The sequence below is a fragment of the Osmerus eperlanus genome, chromosome 1, assembly GCF_963692335.1.
Source record: "Osmerus eperlanus chromosome 1, fOsmEpe2.1, whole genome shotgun sequence".
Classification (NCBI taxonomy): Eukaryota; Metazoa; Chordata; class Actinopteri; order Osmeriformes; family Osmeridae; genus Osmerus; species Osmerus eperlanus.
Genome location: NC_085018.1, coordinates 17,950,249 through 17,970,148, shown reverse-complemented (window position 1 = coordinate 17,970,148; position 19,900 = coordinate 17,950,249). Strand labels below are relative to the sequence as shown.

At 40.2% G+C, this 19,900-nt stretch overlaps 1 protein-coding gene across 1 annotated transcript; it reads left to right on the top strand.

Annotated features, from left to right (window-relative positions):
- The first annotated feature begins 7,504 nt into the window (after positions 1-7,504).
- c1ql4b (complement component 1, q subcomponent-like 4b) lies at positions 7,505-17,994 on the top strand. Its single transcript, XM_062465826.1, has 2 exons — positions 7,505-8,382; positions 16,521-17,994. The coding sequence occupies exons 1-2, from the start codon at positions 7,837-7,839 to the stop codon at positions 16,698-16,700; spliced, it is 726 nt and encodes a 241-aa protein (XP_062321810.1). The 5' UTR covers positions 7,505-7,836; the 3' UTR covers positions 16,701-17,994.
- Positions 17,995-19,900: the final 1,906 nt, after the last annotated feature.

Here is a 19,900-nt window from a genome sequence, read left to right as displayed (position 1 = left end):
TGAGAGGCAAATAATTGGACAGGAAAATACTGTTATGAATACAAATACAAACTTTTGTTTTGGTGAGTAACTGCTCTCACTCTCTCACATAAACACACAGACACACACACATGCAATGTTCTGGAATTGATAGTTCCTCCAGAACATTCCTCCCCAGCAGAGGCTAAATGAGAGCTTGTTAGCTGCAAGATAAAAACAAACGAGGCCACCTCACCACTTTGTGTGTGGACATACAGGGTTAGAGAGAGGACGATGGAGAGACAAAGAAAGAGAGAGAGAGAGAGAGAGAGAGAGAGAGAGGGAGAGAGAGAGAAAGAGAGGCAGACAGAGAAAGAGAGAAAGGGAATGAAGAACAGAGAGATAGGATGGGTGAGACAGTGTGGTAAAAATATAAAAATAGTGTGGCAGAGAGATTTGTTACTGTAATTGTGTTCAGAGCCCCTGTTTACTCGAGCCAGGCAGGTACAGGCAGCAGGTTAAAGACACAGATAGATAGATCAGTGTGAGAGACAGACAGATACTGAGATGGATGGGCTCTCACACACTGATATTGCACATTTAAGCCTAATAGAAGAAGATGGATAGCCAGTTAGCCACAGTATATGGAGAAGATAATATGGATGTTTATCTAGAATAGCCCACAGAGTGTGTTTCGACCCAATGTAAGTGTATATGTGACAGACAACGTGCATACATGCCTGTGTCATGGAACCATTATAGGGATTTCCTAGAGGGAATGAGGGTGAGGCGAGTCACAGGGCGCCGTCATCTATTTTATTAAAGGGAATTCCAAGTGTTTTCTATGTTACAGAAGTTGCAGTTGAGAGGCACTTGTAGAACTAATATACCAGACAAACGGACTTAGATCTAATGGAGACTGTATACATTACAAGATAAATCTATGAGGACAATTCCCATTCTGTACGAGCAAATACAGGATAAATGTTTCCTTTAAGCAGATATTCTGCTGTCAATCAATAACATGTCGTATAAAAATGTCAGTGTTTGAGTGTGTGCATGTGGACATGTGTGCTTGTGTGTATGTATGTGTGTGTGTGACATGTGTGCTTGTGTGTATGTATGTGTGTGTGTGACATGTGTGTTTGTGTGTATGTATGTGTGTGTGATGGTGAGCACTGTCCAGAGAATTAGACAGCCGCTGTCATGTTGCAGTCGTGGTGATGGGGTGGGGAAGATGTTCTTGTCTGCAGTGATACGATAGCATGGACAGCATGGTTTAAGGACTAAAAAAGAGAGTCACCGATGTCTCGCTTGACTATCCCTCTCTTCTCTTGTCTCTCAGCTGTTGCCCTTGTCATCCCTGGTGGATGATCCCTCGCTCTCTCTTCCACCCCTGCTGTCTTTCTGTCCTTCGTCACGGATTGGTGTTCCCGTTCCTGTTTCTGTTTTTGACCCTCTTGGTTTGTTAAGTCTAAAACGAATCTCTGTGCCTTTTTTTTCTTTCTAAAATCATCTCCACAGTTTTCTTTAAAACTAAATCAATATTGAACATTGAAGCATGTACACTAATAGGTGACAGTATGCACACTGCATTCTGAGTCTTTACAATATGTGCATATGAATACAGCAAGTGTTACTGTATGATATTATGCTTTATGTGAGAAAGCAAGTTAAGAGTCCCAGCCAAGGCCTCTCAATGAGTGGGGAAATTGGTTCCAGTAAATATCTTGTACTGGGAGTGACTGGGAGGGGTTGTGAAATACATCTCCTGTCATGGCTTTGGAGAAGGCATGACCTCTTAAGAGTAGTGGGAAGGTTTCTGCTCCATTATTCAGGACAGACCTTTCCCTTTGGACTGCGTGTGTGGCTGAGTGGATGTGTGTCTGTATGCGAAGGATGGGTCTGTTGAGTTTGTGTGTTTATGTGTGGACAGAAACACACATTTGAGTATTTAGAGTGTGTCTCAAATGCTGGGATGCCGAGGTAATTACAATTACAAGATGAAGTAAAAACCAATTAGATAAAGACAAATAATCCAGAGTCATGGAGGTCAAGGAAGGTGATCAGCGATGTGTGTGTTCCTCTCTATCTTCTCTTATCTTACGATTCATTGTTCCGCTATTCCAATCTTTTTCAGTCTTGCTTTTACCTTTTCCATCTTTCTTCTGTCCTACTACTCTCTATATAAGCCTCTTTTCCTCTGTGTGTGCTTCCTAAATCAGATGTGGAGAACGTTGATATGTTAGGGGGAGCAGCAGGCTGGGAGGCCAGACAAGAGCTTTAATTAATGCTCACCACTGGGGGGTTGGAAATGTCTGACACAAATTGTTCTTGTGGGATTCTGTGGATACTTTTGATCAATGGGTAATGAACTGTACATGGCTCTCTCTCTCTTTCTCTCTCTCTCTTTCTCCCCCTTCCCCTCTTCCAGTCCCTCAGCACACCGCCACACATACAGCTGATATATGCCACATGTACATATATATATATATGTATGTGTATACATATGCTATATCATGACAATGGGGAAATATTGAACACAGTGTTATATGTATGGTTATAGATGTAACATAGCATTTTGTAATTTTTTTGTCTTTGCACTTTTCTGTATTACTGTAAGACTTTTAAGACTATACTGCATGCACAAAATCTGCTCCATCAATCAAGCTAATTGATAAGCTCAAGCTCTGCCACGCTTCTTTAGAAACCCTACAGTAATAGATTATTGCAATGATATTCTGACTATACTGTACGTGATTGTCATACTGTTAAATATTTTTTCCTTTTATCAGACCATATGTCCGTGACAAAATATATAATTACAGAGCATCAGTACAGACATGAATTGGACTAATAAATCATTGTTTACGGGTTTGAAACAGCTTATTTAACCTTGGAGGGTCGGCAGAATTAGAATGTGGAATTCGCTGAGAGAGCCTCCTCAGTATGCTTGACCATATTCAGCAGTTGAGGTGAAGAGAGCAAGGGATGAGCAGACAGACAGACTGACAGAGAGAGAGAGAGAAAGAGAGAGAGAAAGAGAGAGAGAGAGAGAGACAGAGAGACAGAGAGAGAGAGAGAGACAGAGAGACAGAGAGACAGAGACAGAGAGAGAGAGAGAGAGAGAGAGAGAGAGAGAGAGAGAGAGAGAGAGAGAGAGAGAGAGAGAGAGAGAGAGAGAGAGAGAAAGAAATAAAGAAATTAAATGGAAAGATGGAAATGGAAAGAATAAAATGGAGGGGGAGAATGTAGAAGCTTGAACATAAGAACATAAATAAAATTCCCAGTCAGTGGAATTAGGAAATTGAGGAATGCAGTAAGAATAGTGGTTGCTAGATGGAGGAATAAAGTGTTAAGAGAGCAAGGGACAGAGAGGGGGACAGTGAAAGAGGGAGGGAGTGAGTGGAGAGGGAGTGTGGAGAGCACAAGGCAGATGACAAATTGTGATTAATAGATGGGGTCCGGGGCAGGAGTGTGGAGCGCTACTTATTAATAGAGAGAATTAGAGAGGCTGTGCAACTCAATCTGCACACTGTCAATTGCAATCAGAGACTATAATCAGATCTACACAGACATAGGTGGATGCATATGGGAAAACCCTGGCAAAAACACACAAACACACACATGTCCGAGGCTTATCATTGACAACATGACTCTATTTCTATCTCTTTCTGTCTATCTCTCTCTTTTTCTTCGTTTTATTCTCTCCATCTCTCTGATTTATGAACTATTGGGCTGTCACACCCTTTCCATAGCAGATTATTTTGGCCTGGCTGTTGTGTATGGTACAAAAATGGCACACAACCTTCACCTGGCCCATTACAACATTCACTTACCTCTCACACCCCTCCCCATACTGGACCTTCTCACACTTTTGTAACAACACCTATACCACTAAAATGTTATACAATGTATATGCCTAGCAAATCCTATGCATTTACAATGTTTTTACTGTAGGTATTGTTATGTAGTTACATGGTTGTTAATGTCACCTTTATGTAGTGAATTGTTGCCCAATCAAATGTGTATGAATTATTTAGTTCCATTCTTAAATGCTTTCTATGAATCCATTCAACCATATGGTTTAAAAACATGTTGGGCTGTTTGAGGACCTTGATGAAAAGTAACAAGAGCAGAGCATCTCACCTGGGGCTTGACCCATGTTGCAGCCCCCTGGTCCTCTCGTCCATCCCCTTGCAGTAAGGCTGGCTTATCAATCATCAGTATCCCAGACACCTGAAGGTTAGAGGAGCACTGATGTGATGAAAAGGTGAAGATAAGTGTCTTTCTACATCTCTTTCTATACCTCATCTTAAATAATAAGACACACATTATAGGATTTACCTATATTCCAAAAAAATGTACTCCACCTCCATAAGATGGTGAGGATTCATACCGTTTCATGTCGTGTGTTGAATAAACAGATCTTTCTCTAACATAAAGAGGAGAGAAAACAGGAGGTAACAAAACCATGGCACATATTACTGTATTAATATATAATCACAGACCTCAATATTAATCAGCTTAGTTAAAATTTAATGAGACTCTAAAAATCGAATTCTCTCCAAATTGTCTTTGACTCATGGTAATTATCTTTTAAACCAAAGGACTTAGTTTGGTGAGCAGCTACACAGAGAACAAGCATACACATTCACACACACATATTCTTCCCTCATATGTTTCACATACACTGCTGGTTTATAATTGAATATTAGACTGTCTATGGTTGACTATTAGAGGCTTGGTTCTCGCTCTTTCTTTCTCCTTCTGCTGCTGTGACCAGAGGCTTGCTGCCTGCCTGGGGCTAAGCCAGCTGACAGTACGCATCCTGAGGAGTGATCTATTGATCCATATTCAATATCTGCTACACTTTCCCCTTCAGTAAAGTTGAGCGCTGAATAAATCAAGTGTACAGCTGACATCTAGCACATTTATTCCACAGAAGTTTTTATGGTGCCAGAAAACAGTTGCATGTGACCGGGAGCAGATCTTATGATCACTGCAAAAATACATATGTGAACCAAAAGATTTAATGTGTTTGTGATGGGTTTAGAAAACGTTTTCTGATCAATATTTTTAAATTAATAATGTGAAACAACAATGAGTTGTGGGAATCTATAAATACTTAAAATTGTATAATACTGTGATTGTATTCAAATAATTAATTTGAACATATAAACATGAACAGAGGTACATTAAGAAACATTAAGGACTAGAAGGTGCAAAAAACTGAGGGAGTGATAGAAAGGAAGAGAAACTGAGAGAGGAAAAGGAGAGGTTGTCAGCAGCAATGTGTCTTTCACCACTAATGAGCTCTGAAAGCTAGAGAAACATAGAGACTCTGACAACAGCCCTGAGAACAGCACTCTCCTCCTTTCACCCTCTCTCTCACTTTGTCATTCTTTAGGCTGTCAGTCTCTACCATTATCACTACATCCTAGTCTTTTTTTATATGGTTTTATTTGGCTTATTACTCAAACATAAAGCCCCTAAAATATATAACCTGCTAATGAAAGTGCTGCCATCATTATGTAAAGAAAATGCAACATTTGTTTGTTTAAATTATTCACATACTAGTCCAGATTTAAAAAAGGTTCAATTTATGACAGATCATATGATAAAATAGCTAATTGGCAAATTTGACTGTATAAACTGTCAACATGTTAACAGTTTACATATTCTTTGAATTCATACATTTAACATTACATTAATGGATCTTCCTCTTAACTAACCATCAACTAATACCTTCAAAGTGAGAAGAAAGAGGATGGGACAGTGTATGAAAGAGCGCGAGCGCAGAAGGGCGGGGGAGTGCGCGAGGTAGATATGCCATGGTGAAGAAGAAGGGCGAAATCTAACAAGTGAGAGAACTGTTGCTTTCTGGTATAGACGTTCTTCAAGGTACTTACACTGGACAGAATATCTAAGAATATTCATTATACTTTTTAGGAGCCCAAGAGGAAGTGCAATATAATTTATAGGTAGGAAAATATCTATTTTACCTCGAACTGTGGGATACATCGAATCAAATCGGCAAGTGATACACTTGCCCTTCGAACTAGCTCCAGCTTAATTTCAATATGTGACAAAGGACAACATTTGTATAACACGTAGACCGTCCGTCCGATAAGTGACAGTTCTGTTATACTACGGACTTCAGGGAAGCTCTGCAACTCGCCTTGTGGCAATGGTGAGGATGACCAGTCTTCACGGATTAAACCACTTCTAGTCTGTATGGGCCAATGTCCCTGTGGTGTTTCGTTTACCATAGACACCTGTACACGTACCTCATCATTACTCAACTGGGTACCGAAGAGTATCAGGTGAGTGGACATTTTTTTGATGTGATAAAGAAGTGTAACTTGGGTATGATCTTCAGAGATAACAAATACAGGTCTTATGGTTTTTCAGAAAATGTGGCTATTGCTTGATTATTTGATCAACAATATGTATGAATTAGTCTCTCTAGACAATGAAATAGTCAGCATGCCCAATGACCGCATGCCAATATTGTAAACGTTGTAGCCTAAATAAGTTATTTATGGCAATTGCTGATTATTTTCACCATTCTACTATGCATATATGCTTTTTTAACAAATAACGTTTGCATTTGTATTGATATCCTATTTGTACATTAAATGTATTTAGCCTTTGTAAAATTCTGTGATAAATGTGGATGACTGATCTGATCCATTAAAGTTATAAATATAATCCTCTAAATTAGATCTTATTGCTTATTATAGTACTGTGTGTAATGGTTAGTTTTGGTTTTCTCAACAGCTAATCAACCTGTCCTCTTCCCAAATGAACATCAAGGCACAGAGAAACAGGTGTATGATATGGAAGGGGGCATTGAAACCTGATATCTAATACAACATACATAAAAACACCATTAAAGTCAAGAGGACCTACTACTAATAAGAAGTGGAAACACAAAACAGAAAATCTGGTGTGGTTTGATGAATATTGACTTAGATATTTTTATTTAAATAAATACTGACAAAAGGCTTGCTTTGCCACTACAGAAGGACAAGAAAGAAAGAGTGGACTAAGAAATACATTTTTCTTCTTCCTCTACCATCATCCTTGGACAGACAAGTGAGCGCCTTACATTAAATGTGGAAGGTGAAATGGACTCCAGTGGGAATACTGTAGACCCCACCTGACATATCCCCATCTGAGAAATAGAAAGAAATTCCTTGGAGATTCGACTGCCTTCTGTAGCAAAGTTTCATATTTTTTTTGCTGAGGCTGCAGAACTCTGTTATTCCCCTTTATACTACATTTTTGGTTTCGTGCCTCACATTCAACCCCTGTTGTGAGGTCAGCTGGTGTTCTCTTAAATACATAAAATACAATAATGCAGCATTGTTGGAATTACCAAGAAAGCTATTGAGAAGAGGATATGAAAATTAAGCAAACAGTCATGTTTTTTAAATTAATTAACACAATTGTTTAAATTGTTTTCATTTTCTTCTATTATAATTTAACTTTCTGAACTGAGACATTAAGTTGAGATAATTATTTACCTCTTAGCCACAGTATTTGATAGAAATCCCTTTAGCCTCGTCCTGTTTTTCCCTTTTTCCCTCAAAGACCCTGCTACCCTTTCACTTTCATTTATTTCCTCTCTTCTCTCTCCTCATTCTTATTTTATTGGTCACATTCCTGGCAAATAACCCCTTGGTCTACTCATTCACAGAATTTTCCCCAATCCTTCATTCTCACCCTTTCTATCCCGTAGTTTCTTCCCACCTAGAGTTCAGTCTGGCCGGCACAACCATTCCGGCCAAGGGGGAGGAGGACTTCCTTACGCTGGCCGCCTCCCGGCTAAGCCGCAGGAAACGTGTGATTGGGGCAGGAGTGGGCGTGGCCATGGTTCTGGTGCTCCTGATCGCCATCCCATTATTGGTTCACACCACAAAAGGGGGAGGGTCTGGAGGAGGGGACACTCACTATGAGATGCTTGGCAGCTGCAAGATGGTATGTGACACTTTTACCCCCCCACAGGGCAGCCATGAGCTGTCCGCCGTCTCCCCCCAGCCCCCAGACTTCACAGGACGGAGGGGCAAGAGTGGGTACCGTGGGAGCCCTGGACTTCCTGGACCCCCAGGGCCCAAAGGGCCACCAGGAGAACCCGGGAAACCCGGCCCTCCTGGACCCCCTGGTCCTGGCCCGGGCGGCTATGTTCCATCTTTGTACAGCCCCAAGATCGCCTTCTACGCAGGCCTCCGGAAACAGCACGAAGGGAGCGAGGTTCTGAAGTTTGATGATGTGGTGACCAATGTGGGAAACTACTATGAGCCCAGTACTGGCAAGTTCACCTGCCCCCTGCCTGGCATCTACTACTTCACTTACCATGTACTCATGAGGGGCGGAGATGGCACCAGCATGTGGGCTGACCTGAGGAAAAATGGACAGGTGAGGACATGTGTGCATGCTTGTGTTTGGATGTTTGTGCGTGAGAAAGAGTTAATTTGTATTTATTTTTATGTTAGTACAACAGATTATGTGAGGAATGCTGCCCTGTGAATATAATAGTGGCACTTTTAAAGACAGTTAATCAGACATGATAAAACACATTCAGACAGTTACTTCTAAATAATTTAACCAGTATAAAGAAATGGCTTCAAATTGACATGTATTCATCATTTAACATTGAAATAAGAATAGAATAACTCAACCTCTCCTTCAAAGGTTAGATAAGTCCTCAATTAATAATTCAGCATCACTTTTCTATTACTTCACAAAAACGAATTGTAAAAGTTTCTGATAAATCCATCAGTTCATTGCTCCTGGAGATCACAGATACAAACATAGGCCTGTAAATAAATTGAAGCAAGTTGGTTCGCAAACTTCACATAATACATGAGTTGGAATTAACTTCAGTGAATGACAAGAAGTGAAAATGCTTATCTAAGTGTTAACCTCCTAATTTGGGCAGCTTGAGGGAAGGAGAGAGTATGAGGGAAAGAGAGGCAGAGAGTTTGAGAAGGTAGTGACGTCTAAGCGATCAACAGGAAAACGATCTTCCACATCTCTGTGGAGTGATGCCAGAATGCAACAGCTGGCTACTGTCCTTTGAGGCTCCCTGGCTTTAACACTAATAAATAAACAAGGAGCGAAACACCACCAAAAATATTTAAGTTTCCATCTGGAGATTCATGACAAGCTTGAGGAATTAAACCCTGACTCAATTTAAGAGGATTCATATTGAAATGTGTGATGCAGAACACAAGAGTGACAACCAAGGGATTAAACAGACAAATAGAAACTTGGTTTGCATTGTCAAATCAATCACATCGACAGGCAGTAATGTGTAACTGCAACTACCGTGAAGCTACACTAGTTGCTGTTCATAACATTTATTGAAATATATATCAATGAATCTCCATAAAATTTAACTCCTTACCCTTTTTAGAAGTTGGACCCAACTCTATAACAACCCCCAATATTCACTCTTAATGGACTCATCTTAACACAGACATTTTATATGTCTATCAAGTCAATAAAGAGAGTGGTAGATTATACCCTGCCTGTTTGCTCATCAATTGGACAGGCTGCACAGTAAAATAGACAGACAAAAAAATTGCAAATGTAATTGGGGGACATGGTTTGTCACGTGCTGTGACAGGTATTGTCATTCCTGTCCACTCCTGCTTTTAAATCATTCATAGCCTTTAGATGAGATCCTCTCTTCTCCACCTGTGCCCACCTTTTACAAACACACATGCACACATAGACACACACTATCTTTGACCACCCCTACTCACATCCCTTCTGGATTGTCTATTGGCTTCCCAATAGATTATCTCATTTTAATTATCTTTTCCATCAACTAAATTATTTAACCCAATTCAGTGCCCATCCTGCCCTCGCAGGCCCACTCTACTCAGTGACACTACTTTGCTGTGAATAGACAAGTGTTCTCATACTAGATGAGCAGGCCAATTTTATAAATTAGAAAAACACAATCCTGATAAAAATAAATAAATGAGTAAATAATCTCAGTACTGAACTGGCAAATATCTAGGTTACATACAGTGACTGTATTGGTTGTATGGGCTATGTGGATTGCATTACAGATTTTAGGGAATTAAATGTGTCTTCTTGGTTCTTTGAAGCACTAGTTGTAGATACAATTGTGCATTTGTGATTTACATTCATCAGTCTTCTAACTGGAAGTGACTGTTTGGTCAAGCAGTGTCAGACTCGCTGAAAGATGCAGTTTATCCACACCACGTTAAAGGGAGCAGGGATTAAGACAGTCGGGAGAAATGACTGTAAAAGGGACGGGCTATGAACAAATGGAACGAGAGTAATAAAAGTAAGGAGAAAAATAATTTGAAGCCAACATGAGAGGGCTGGATTAGATCCCCATAAAGAGGACAGAAGAGGAGAAATACAGTCATATAAGGTGCAGGGATGAGGTAAAACACAGAGAACAGCAATGCTATCCAAAGAAAGGACGATGTTAAATAAATCAAAGACCTAATCGCCAATTGTACAGTATCTGTTAGCTATGGCCTTATTGATGATCATTCTTCAATAACTTTACCCAACTCTAAAATGTTATTCTATTCTTATTTTTATATATATTTTATTTTATATTTAAATTGTTGTATTCTTAGATTGTTTAGTTCTTAGAAATAGTTAAACTTTTGTACTTTTACTTAATTTAAGATTCGTATATGTTTAGTGTTTTGCACCTCCCTGCCACAGTAAATTCCGTGTTTGTATAACATACATGGCGAATAAACCGAATTCTGATTCTGATTCTGAAAAGCTACACGGAGGCTTGAGATGGATCAAAAATTGCCGCTCCATGTTTTGTGAGCCATCAAAAGATTTGTGTTGAGATGGATGACCTTTTCTATAGATTTATAATTTCCAACCGATATATACCTTGCCCTTTGCAATGATGAGCTGGCATGTGCATCATGAATATTTATAGCTCAGTATGAAGTCTGTGGGTTGGTCAGTTTGGGTTCTGAATGGTCACATTTTTGGTTCATCCTGATTTTACTCAATTCACCCTCATTGGTTTTACCACAATGTGTCAGGCATCCTTCTGCAGGTGATGGTAGTAGAGGTTGAGACATAAGGAGGATAAATATTGGACTGAATTAAGTCCAACAAAAAACTGCAGTGTAATACAGAAACCTCTAATGAGATCTCGAGTTCCTTAAAAACATATTCACACCTTTTCAAACAATTCACCTTAAAACTATACAATTACATTTCAATTTCAAATTGTTATATTTTACTACCAGTTCACATACAATGCCACACTTTGACAATGTAAAAAATATAGATGTCTTTACTACTTTTTAGGAAATACAGAAATGTCTAACTTACAGGAATATTCACACCCCTTATTACATGTGCTATAAAGAAATCATGTTTTGCACTTGGCCAAACATTTTTGGCAATGTAAATCAAATATTGTTAGGGTTAGGGTTGCGAAGCACTGCCAATTCATATAAACTAATCCAGCAAATTAATTATTTTAATATGATATGCCAGTGCTCTATTTGCAAGGACAACCATATTCATGAAAATAGTAAGTAAACAGCTCACTTTCATTAAGTTGACATGATGTGGCTGCTGTCTGAATCAGAAGACTAATTAAGGTGCTTGAGTTAAGGTGTAAGTACAGGTTTCAAGCATCTGCATTTTAAAGTGAAGTTAATCACCATATGTTTTCCTTTTTCTTTACTTAGCACCTTTTTTGAAACTGCCATGGTAAGAGTTTGATTTCAAGGAAGCTGTTATACAGTACATCTTTATACCATCTCTGGTATATACTGTATGCATTTTATAACGTATATATTTATAGTTGATGTGTCCATGTTCAGCCATCATGAATCAACTGTATATCCAAAATGTTTCTGTCTCTCAGTTTCCATCCTACTCTTTCTTTAACATACAGAACATACATCCACTTGTTGGGAATGTAGGAGGCCACTGTAGTGTTTATTATACATTATACTTCCTTTGTTTCTCTCTCAAAGCTTCACATTCCCTCATAAAATGTAATAAAAAGGTAGGGGGCTCGCTTAATGTTTCCAGATTATTAAAAAAAATGTTGCGGAATGTTTTTAATGAGCCATTTTCAACAGAAACATTAGCCTTAGGCAATGTCAGAAAATTGTTTGACATTATCAGATGTGCTTTTCTAACTGATATTTAGTAAAAGCTGAAGTCATGGCATTAACTCATGACCTGTTATAGTTATATAATGAGTCAGTTGATATTATCAGATTATATGGTTACTAAGACCCCCAAATATTGACCCAAGACTCACCACTATACCGCTGTACTTCATCAAAAAACAATCTGTTAATTTAAGTGTTTGTAAAGAATTTGTGCAGTAGCATATTTGTCAGTTTTTGACCATTCTCATTACTTGCCGTGTCAAAAATGCCAACATGGGTCAACAAATTACCATCCATTTACTAAGTGGAACATTACCTAAATCCATTGCATAACCTATGCTGCAGTTCAGGCACTGCAGGTACACCAGCCCTCAGCTGAAACTCCTTTATATCCAATTAAAGTGTCTCCTCCCTTTGGAGGCTTCAACCTAGAGCCAATTAGAGACTTTCTAATCAATGTCTTGACACCTTAGGTCCAGAGTGTCATGGCAATGTATTAGCATTTAGCATGCCAATTAAGGTGCAGATTCACCATTTCTTGTAAAGGGCTCCTCGCCCCACAGATGTAATTGAGACCGAGTGCACCTTAACCTTGCACTGGAAAGAGAGGGAGTGAGAGGACTACAGCATTTTTTTAATGTGCCACTTCCATTGCCTTTGTTTTTTATCCAACTCTTCTCATTCTGCCCATTGTGGTCCCTCAGGTGAGTTTAAGAGATCCCTCTCAATCGCCTTGCTCCGCTCTGAGAGGTCTGTACATCACGCTGAATGAAACCTGTCAGTTTTATTACCAGAGGAGCAGGGCACCACTGCAAAACCAAAAAAATAACAGACTACACGGACCCCACCTCCCCAGTCTCATTCCTAACCCCCCTGAAATAGGCTCGCTTGATCAGTTTGTTATCCAACATACTCCCCCCCCCCCCTTCACTCTAAGCCCCCTTCAGCTTGGCTCCCCTCACCCTCTTCCTGTGCCCAGACTGTTAAAGTGCATGCAGCTGCACTTTCCTCTGTGCCCTCTTTCTAATTTCAGTCACTACCCCTCTTTTTATTATCTCTTTCGCCCCACCTCGTATTTTTCTCACCCCATGCCCTTTTCTCTCTTCACTATAGCAAGCATAAACTTGACAGCAACACCAAATCCGCATCAAACGTCAGTTGATATTACATAGTTGTCAGCTAACAAACTTAAATTCCCATTTAACTCAATCTTTCAGTTTTCAGCTTTCTTTTACACAAAACAGCCTTTGCAACCTTGCTCCATCTCTCCACCTCTACTTCCCTCAGTCTCTGCCTTCTATTTAATGGTACCCCTATAATGAGAAGTGAAGGCAGTGTAATCCTGTGCTGTCCCACGAGTCCCTGCTTTCTCCAGCAGTAGCAACTCAATTCAGAGCTGCATAGGGCCAATAGACAGAAATTCCCTCCATTGTCGATATCAATCTCCACCTCGGTTGACAGAAATCCAGATTTTCCTCTCTCTCACTCGTACTGACGCCCCAACCCTCATCTATGCTTGTAGAGAAAACAAGGATTTATCTTGATAGGTACTGAAAGCCCAATTTAGTTTCCCCTGTTTGTATCATCGCTTCTCAGTGAGTACTTGGGCATTTAAAAAAGTTCTGAAAATCAAGGAACAGAGGAATTACAATTAATATTGGAATTTTAAATGTATCGACTTTTCTGACACTTGATATTCATTTCAGATTTGCAGTTTCAAAAACTGCAAAATGACAAGAAAATGTCCCTTTAATTGTTATGCAGTTACTTTGGATGCAAGAAAAAGGAAGGTCACTTGAAAAACTGTAATTGTGTACTTCCCATGATCACACTGTGGATCAGCTCATGTGTTTTAGAAAAGGTTATTGAGTATTACATGATGATGCTGAGTCATAGACTTGAACTTGCAACTATACATTCATCATAAACATTAAACAAATGTCAGTGGCTGCATATATTTTCTGCTGTCTGAGCCTTGGTGGAGTAAGGTCTCCTATGTAGCCATACCAGATGAGCCATAAATAACAACGCTCTTTATCACTAGCAAATATAATTAGCTAAATCACAGAATGTTAGATTGGTCATTATGGGGTGGAGGGATAAATGCCAGTGTCAGTGTCTTGTTGTGGCATTAACATATGGGCTATTCAAATAGATAAACATAGGCTATAACTGCAAGCCCTTTGGATACCATAAGCCCCTCGCTACAAAAGAGTTGAGAGGCATTGTCATAAATTGAATACAAACTTTAGCCAATGGACAATCTATAGTCAAATAAAGGAAATATTTTACTGTAGCTTCTCAAACTGTCTGCCCCTCAAAATGTAATTCAGAGAATGTCAAGGGATTAATGTCACTCAAGCATGTAGACAGATGTCTGGGTGTACAGCAAGTCAGGCTCTGTGTTTTAATACATCTGTTTGAATCAACATTGGATTTCCTCAGGGGGGCTATTATTCTTCTTGCTGAAGAGAAAGTATATGTAACACAGCCAAATAGCCTATATATTTCCTGACCCAAGTGGGATACATAAAAACTATACTGTATACTGAAAAATAAACCTTAGTACTGGCTTTATAGACAACACTGTGTGTGCCAAAGGATGGATTCTTATCCTGTCTTCCTGCACTATTTCATGAGGCCAGTTGACCGCTGTAGCCTACTCTGTGGCCCCATTTATTGTGATTGTATGGAGTTATTGAGGAGTGGGAGCCATTAGGGAGGGAGCTGCCAGGGCTGTTCGCCTACCAATTACCGAACCTTGTAGCCCTGTAGCCCAACCCCGACGCATCTGGAGTTTGGGGGTGGTAGTGGGGGGGGGGGGGGGGGGGGAGGGGGGCTGAGGGGGGTCCCGAGAGAGCTGCCACAGCATCGCGCCGTTAATCAATCCGATTTAGAGCGGACAGGGACACGCTTAACCGCCGCTCACGCCAACACTGCCACGGCAGGGAGAGAAAATGCAAGCGTGACCTGCATCTCATTCTTAGAGAAAGGACAAAAAAAGATGGATAGATGGGTCCAGAATGAAGAGATAGTGTTTGAGAGAGGGGGGAGGGGGGAGTTGGGTTCCAAATGGAGGAGGGATGATGGAGAGGGCGCTGAGCGTCTACAAAGAGACAGAACAATTAATGGAGTGATGTGCATTGAATTGAAAACAAAGAGAACATATCGATTCATTTGTGTCATGGGGGGAGTTCTTGTGCAACATGCTGCAGGTACATGGAAAGAAATAGTAATGAGTTGATGATCGGAACACAAAAGCTAATTATTTTGAGAAAGATTATAAGATTATAGAACTGGTTAGTTAGATCTTATCCATCATAGCCGATCATAGAAGGGGACACTTGGTGACCAAGATAATGTAACACATCAGCAACCATGCTCAGACCCAGGAAGGGAGACAAGGAGAGGGCATTTCATGAATATGGATGTCCATAAGATTAAATGGATCCTATGCTTGAATAGACAGAAACTTGCATAATGATGGTGCTATCATTTTAAGCAGCTTTTGTCAATGGGGCAACAAATGCCTAATTGAGGAAACACACAACAGAAACATTTACTGAAGTCCATGACAGCTAATTTTTTTTAACACACTATGCACAGTATTTAATGGTTTCGTTTCAAATTGCTGTGAAATATGATACTGTATTTATAACAGGAGTGTAGCCAGGCCCCCTCGTGGCCTCGGATTTATACACTGGGCTTCCGTTTCAATTCCTAAACCACTATGTACTGCATACGTTTTCGACCTGATTGCCTTTCTTGGAGGAAGCCAAACAGATTGATAGTCTAGTGAACCATGTCTTACCTGACACTATCTCAACTCTAAACAATCCAGGGGATCTCTAGCCGACCCACATCTACCACAGTTTGAAAAGCAGGAGGCTATGTGAGCATTCTTGAGAAAATCAATAAGGGGAAAGTGAGGTGATGCTCCGAGCTTGGGGTCAGAGGTTGGTGAACACAACATCTATTTGGGCACGACATACCCATTAGACAGGAAGCCCTGACATTCTACCAAGACCCCAGAGGAAAGCAGGAAATTGTATGATGCAAGTCTGGTCACAAGAAAAGAGAGAGAGAGTGTGTGTATGACTGGCAAAAATTAATCTGTAGAGAAATATAGGGGGGAAAGGAGAGACAAATAACATCATCAACAAACTATCTTTAGGTCCAAATGTTTTACAGATCAGTGCGTTGGTGAAACGTATTGTAATTATTGAGTTCAGGGGTAGAATTACAAACAATCGTTTTGTGACTGTTAAAATAAGGTCACATACAGGAAAGACTTTATAATCCTACAAAATCCACTTGAGTCCCCCTCCTCACCCCTGCAATTAACTTTAACATAACTGCCATATGCCCTTATGTGCCATATTCCCCCCCCCCCCCCAACAGGTGAGAGCCAGTGCGATTGCTCAGGATGCGGACCAGAATTATGACTACGCCTCCAACAGTGTCATCCTTCACCTGGATGTGGGGGACGAGGTGTGTGTGCAGCTGGACGGGGGCAAAGTTCATGGCGGAAACACCAACAAATACAGCACATTCTCCGGCTTCCTTATCTACCCTGACTAACAGCACTATCACACACTGAATCACACACTGACTCACACACTGGCTCACACACTGATTCACACACTGACTCACACACTGATTCACACACTGACTCACACACTGATTCACACACTGGCTCACACACACATTTTGTTGCCAAACAAACACAAGCGTGTTTGTTGTGTTGCAGGGCTTGTAGTCGGAAATGCTTGTAGTCAGAGAAATACAGCAAAGTATCTAACCACAATAACGTTGTTACTAAAACATACCCTCCCTTAACACGTCAAATCTACTGTAGACCCTCCCCAATGTTGTGTCTTTCCAAACTAATTTGTGTTCTGCAAGTAAAAAAGTAACATTTGGTGAAGGAAATAATACAAAAATCAATTCTTGACCATCAGTTGTTTGTAACCATTATTATATTGTACAGTATATAGTGTATTCTTAACATTAAATATGAAATATATATACATATATTTACTTGGTATGCACATGCATATATGTGTAATTATGTTTGTGGAAGCACAGCAGTAAATTATTCTCATGGCCTTTCACACACACTAACACAAACAGTCTGATTAATTGAACTTTTCCTATCTATTGTTACATTACATTACAAGCTGACCATTTCAGCCACCAATGTGGAATTGAGTTAAATGGTCTCCGAATGCAGACCGTAAATCGAAGACTGGTTGCCCCCCTCACCCCTCCTCACTGCGCTAAGAGATGGATTTCCAATACGGCCAGAGACACCTAACGAGAAAAGTCATGAATATATTGATCAGAACTGATAATACACCCAACACCACCAACATCCAGTATGCTGTATGTGTGTGTGTGTGTGTGTGTGTTTGCTTAACCCTGTGTGTGTGTGTGTGAAGATAAGTATCGTGTTCTTGTTAGTTTTGCCCACACGGCATCTGCCTTCATCCAAGGCCAAGGGAGGAGGGATCTGTGTGTGTGTGTATGTGTGTGTGTGTGTGTCTTTAGTGTGTACGTTTGTGTGTTTGTGATTGGGTATCCATGAGGCTCAATGTAGGTGTTCTCACAGAGCCAGAGCTGATGACAGAGGCCCATCATGTTCTGCTAATGTACCCAGACATCCTCCCCTTGGACTGATATCATAGCACACACCTCCATTACTGAACACAGTCACTCATTTACTAAGAATTTGAACTTAGTGTACCGGTACATGTTAGCCCTGATAGTTATATCGAAAGGGATCTGAAGATCAGGTAGGTTGTTAGTCTAACGAGAAGTTCTGTTCCTCAAAGGTAATCCAGCCTATTATCTACTACATCGACATATAGTAAACACACTGGTTACATCTGTTAAGTTTGAAAACAGACTCCACACACCTCAAGTGCTCTGGGAATCATTCTCAGAACTATACGTTTCACACTGTATTCTTTGACATTTTGTGATGCTGCTAATGCTGGGGCCTAGACAGACAAAGTGTCTTTGATAAATATGTGCATCATTGTGTGTAACTGAATGTGGCATACTGTAAAACAAATCCTCATTATGCAGGTGGAGTTGGATGCTGTGTGTCAAATATGTGTTTTAAAACCTGGCATGATGGTAACATTTATCTATCGATGTTATTATGTTATTGATCAGACTTTTTTGTTTGTTGAACAGTCCACAACATGATCACACACAGCTATATATTTGACAGTATATGCAGTACAGTTGATGTACTACATACATAAACGAACAGCAAGATGCAAAACTGCTCCATCAACACACGTCTATGTATACAGGAAATGGAGGAAATGGAGCCAAATAGTTTAGTATTGTACCTGGTAGAATTAACCACTTAGTAAGTGTAGGGCCCATAGATGTACTGGTATGTACAATACTGTTCAAAAGGCATGGCAGGTGGGGAGTGTCATGTCTCAAATCTACGGTGCGTACATTAGGCGACAGAGTGGTGGGCTAGCATGACAGAACTCTAATGAGCTCTTGAAGTCTCAATTCTGGTGAAAACTGTAATATATTACTCTACTGTATTGATGGATGATGATTGATCGAAAGCCAACCAACACTACATTTACACCAACATGATGTGTGTGCATGTACTGTATGTGTCTGTGTGTCTGTGTGTATGTATATATGTATGTGTATGTATGTGTGTGTGTGTGTTGGAGACACGCTGCATCCTACCTTGTGTTTCCAGACACTACTAATGTTGAAAAACTGTTTGATAAATCAGACCTTTCTTTATGGACTGTATGAACTGATTATTGTTATTGTACCTTGCAATCTCATGTATATTATCATACATTCACTCTACCCTATAAGACCATTTAAAACCAACAATAAAAATGTAAGAATATGTCTCTGTCTAATGAGTCACTGTCTTAATACCATTTACAATATATTAGGTGCACACACACACAAAACATGAGGCTCTTAAAACTATTGTGATCTATTCTGCTTTTATTGTTGATACAGAATGCGTTACCTTACCTGCAACCGTTCAGCACATCCCACTGTGGAGCTCTGCATACTCTCAAAAGAGGTGTCCCCTCAGTAAAGCAAAACTTTAATTAAAGGTGAGAGGTTATACTATTCTGGTTGTAAATGTCTTCGCTGAATTTGGTACCTTTGGAAGACCATGGAGATGTCTGCTCAATCCTGGATGATTCCAGTATAAAGTTAATTGGACAGGAAGAGAGGCCTGAGAAGGGAAGGCGTTCGGCCCCATTAGCAATCCTCCTGTGGAAGGCTGAGCTGAGAGGATCACAGACTCACAAATAGGAGGATTAAAATAATCAATAGGCTTCACTCTCGTTGTTGCAGAACACACACTGCACAGACAGTAACACACTCAGACCCTCACACAGACCCTCACACAGACAAGCGCCCAGACAACACACAGAGGCTCTTTAGCACACACACATTCATCCTGAACACATAACCCGAGTAGACACTCCAGCCAATGTAAGGCACACTCTCACAGCCACAACAAATACAGGTTCATGCTGATTTACAAGGATGCAACCTGAAGCGCAGAGTTCACATGTATGAAATCTGACAGGCAGTTACATGCACTACACATATGAGCGATAGAATTACCCCTGGAAATTAAAGCCTGGAAATTACAGGTAGATTCATGACACAGTAGAGGTAATAGTCTTGTGCATTAACAAGATTAATATGTGAGATTTTTGCAGTAAATAAAGTAAATTGTTGTCTCCTATAAACACGTCTAAGCT

Coding starts and splice junctions, on each gene's coding strand:
- c1ql4b (XM_062465826.1), top strand. CDS start 7,837: ATGGTTCTGGTGCTCCTGATCGCCATCCCATTATTGGTTCACACCACA. Junction 8,383..16,520: donor ACCTGAGGAAAAATGGACAG/GTGAGGACATGT, acceptor CCCCCCCAACAG/GTGAGAGCCAGTGCGATTGC.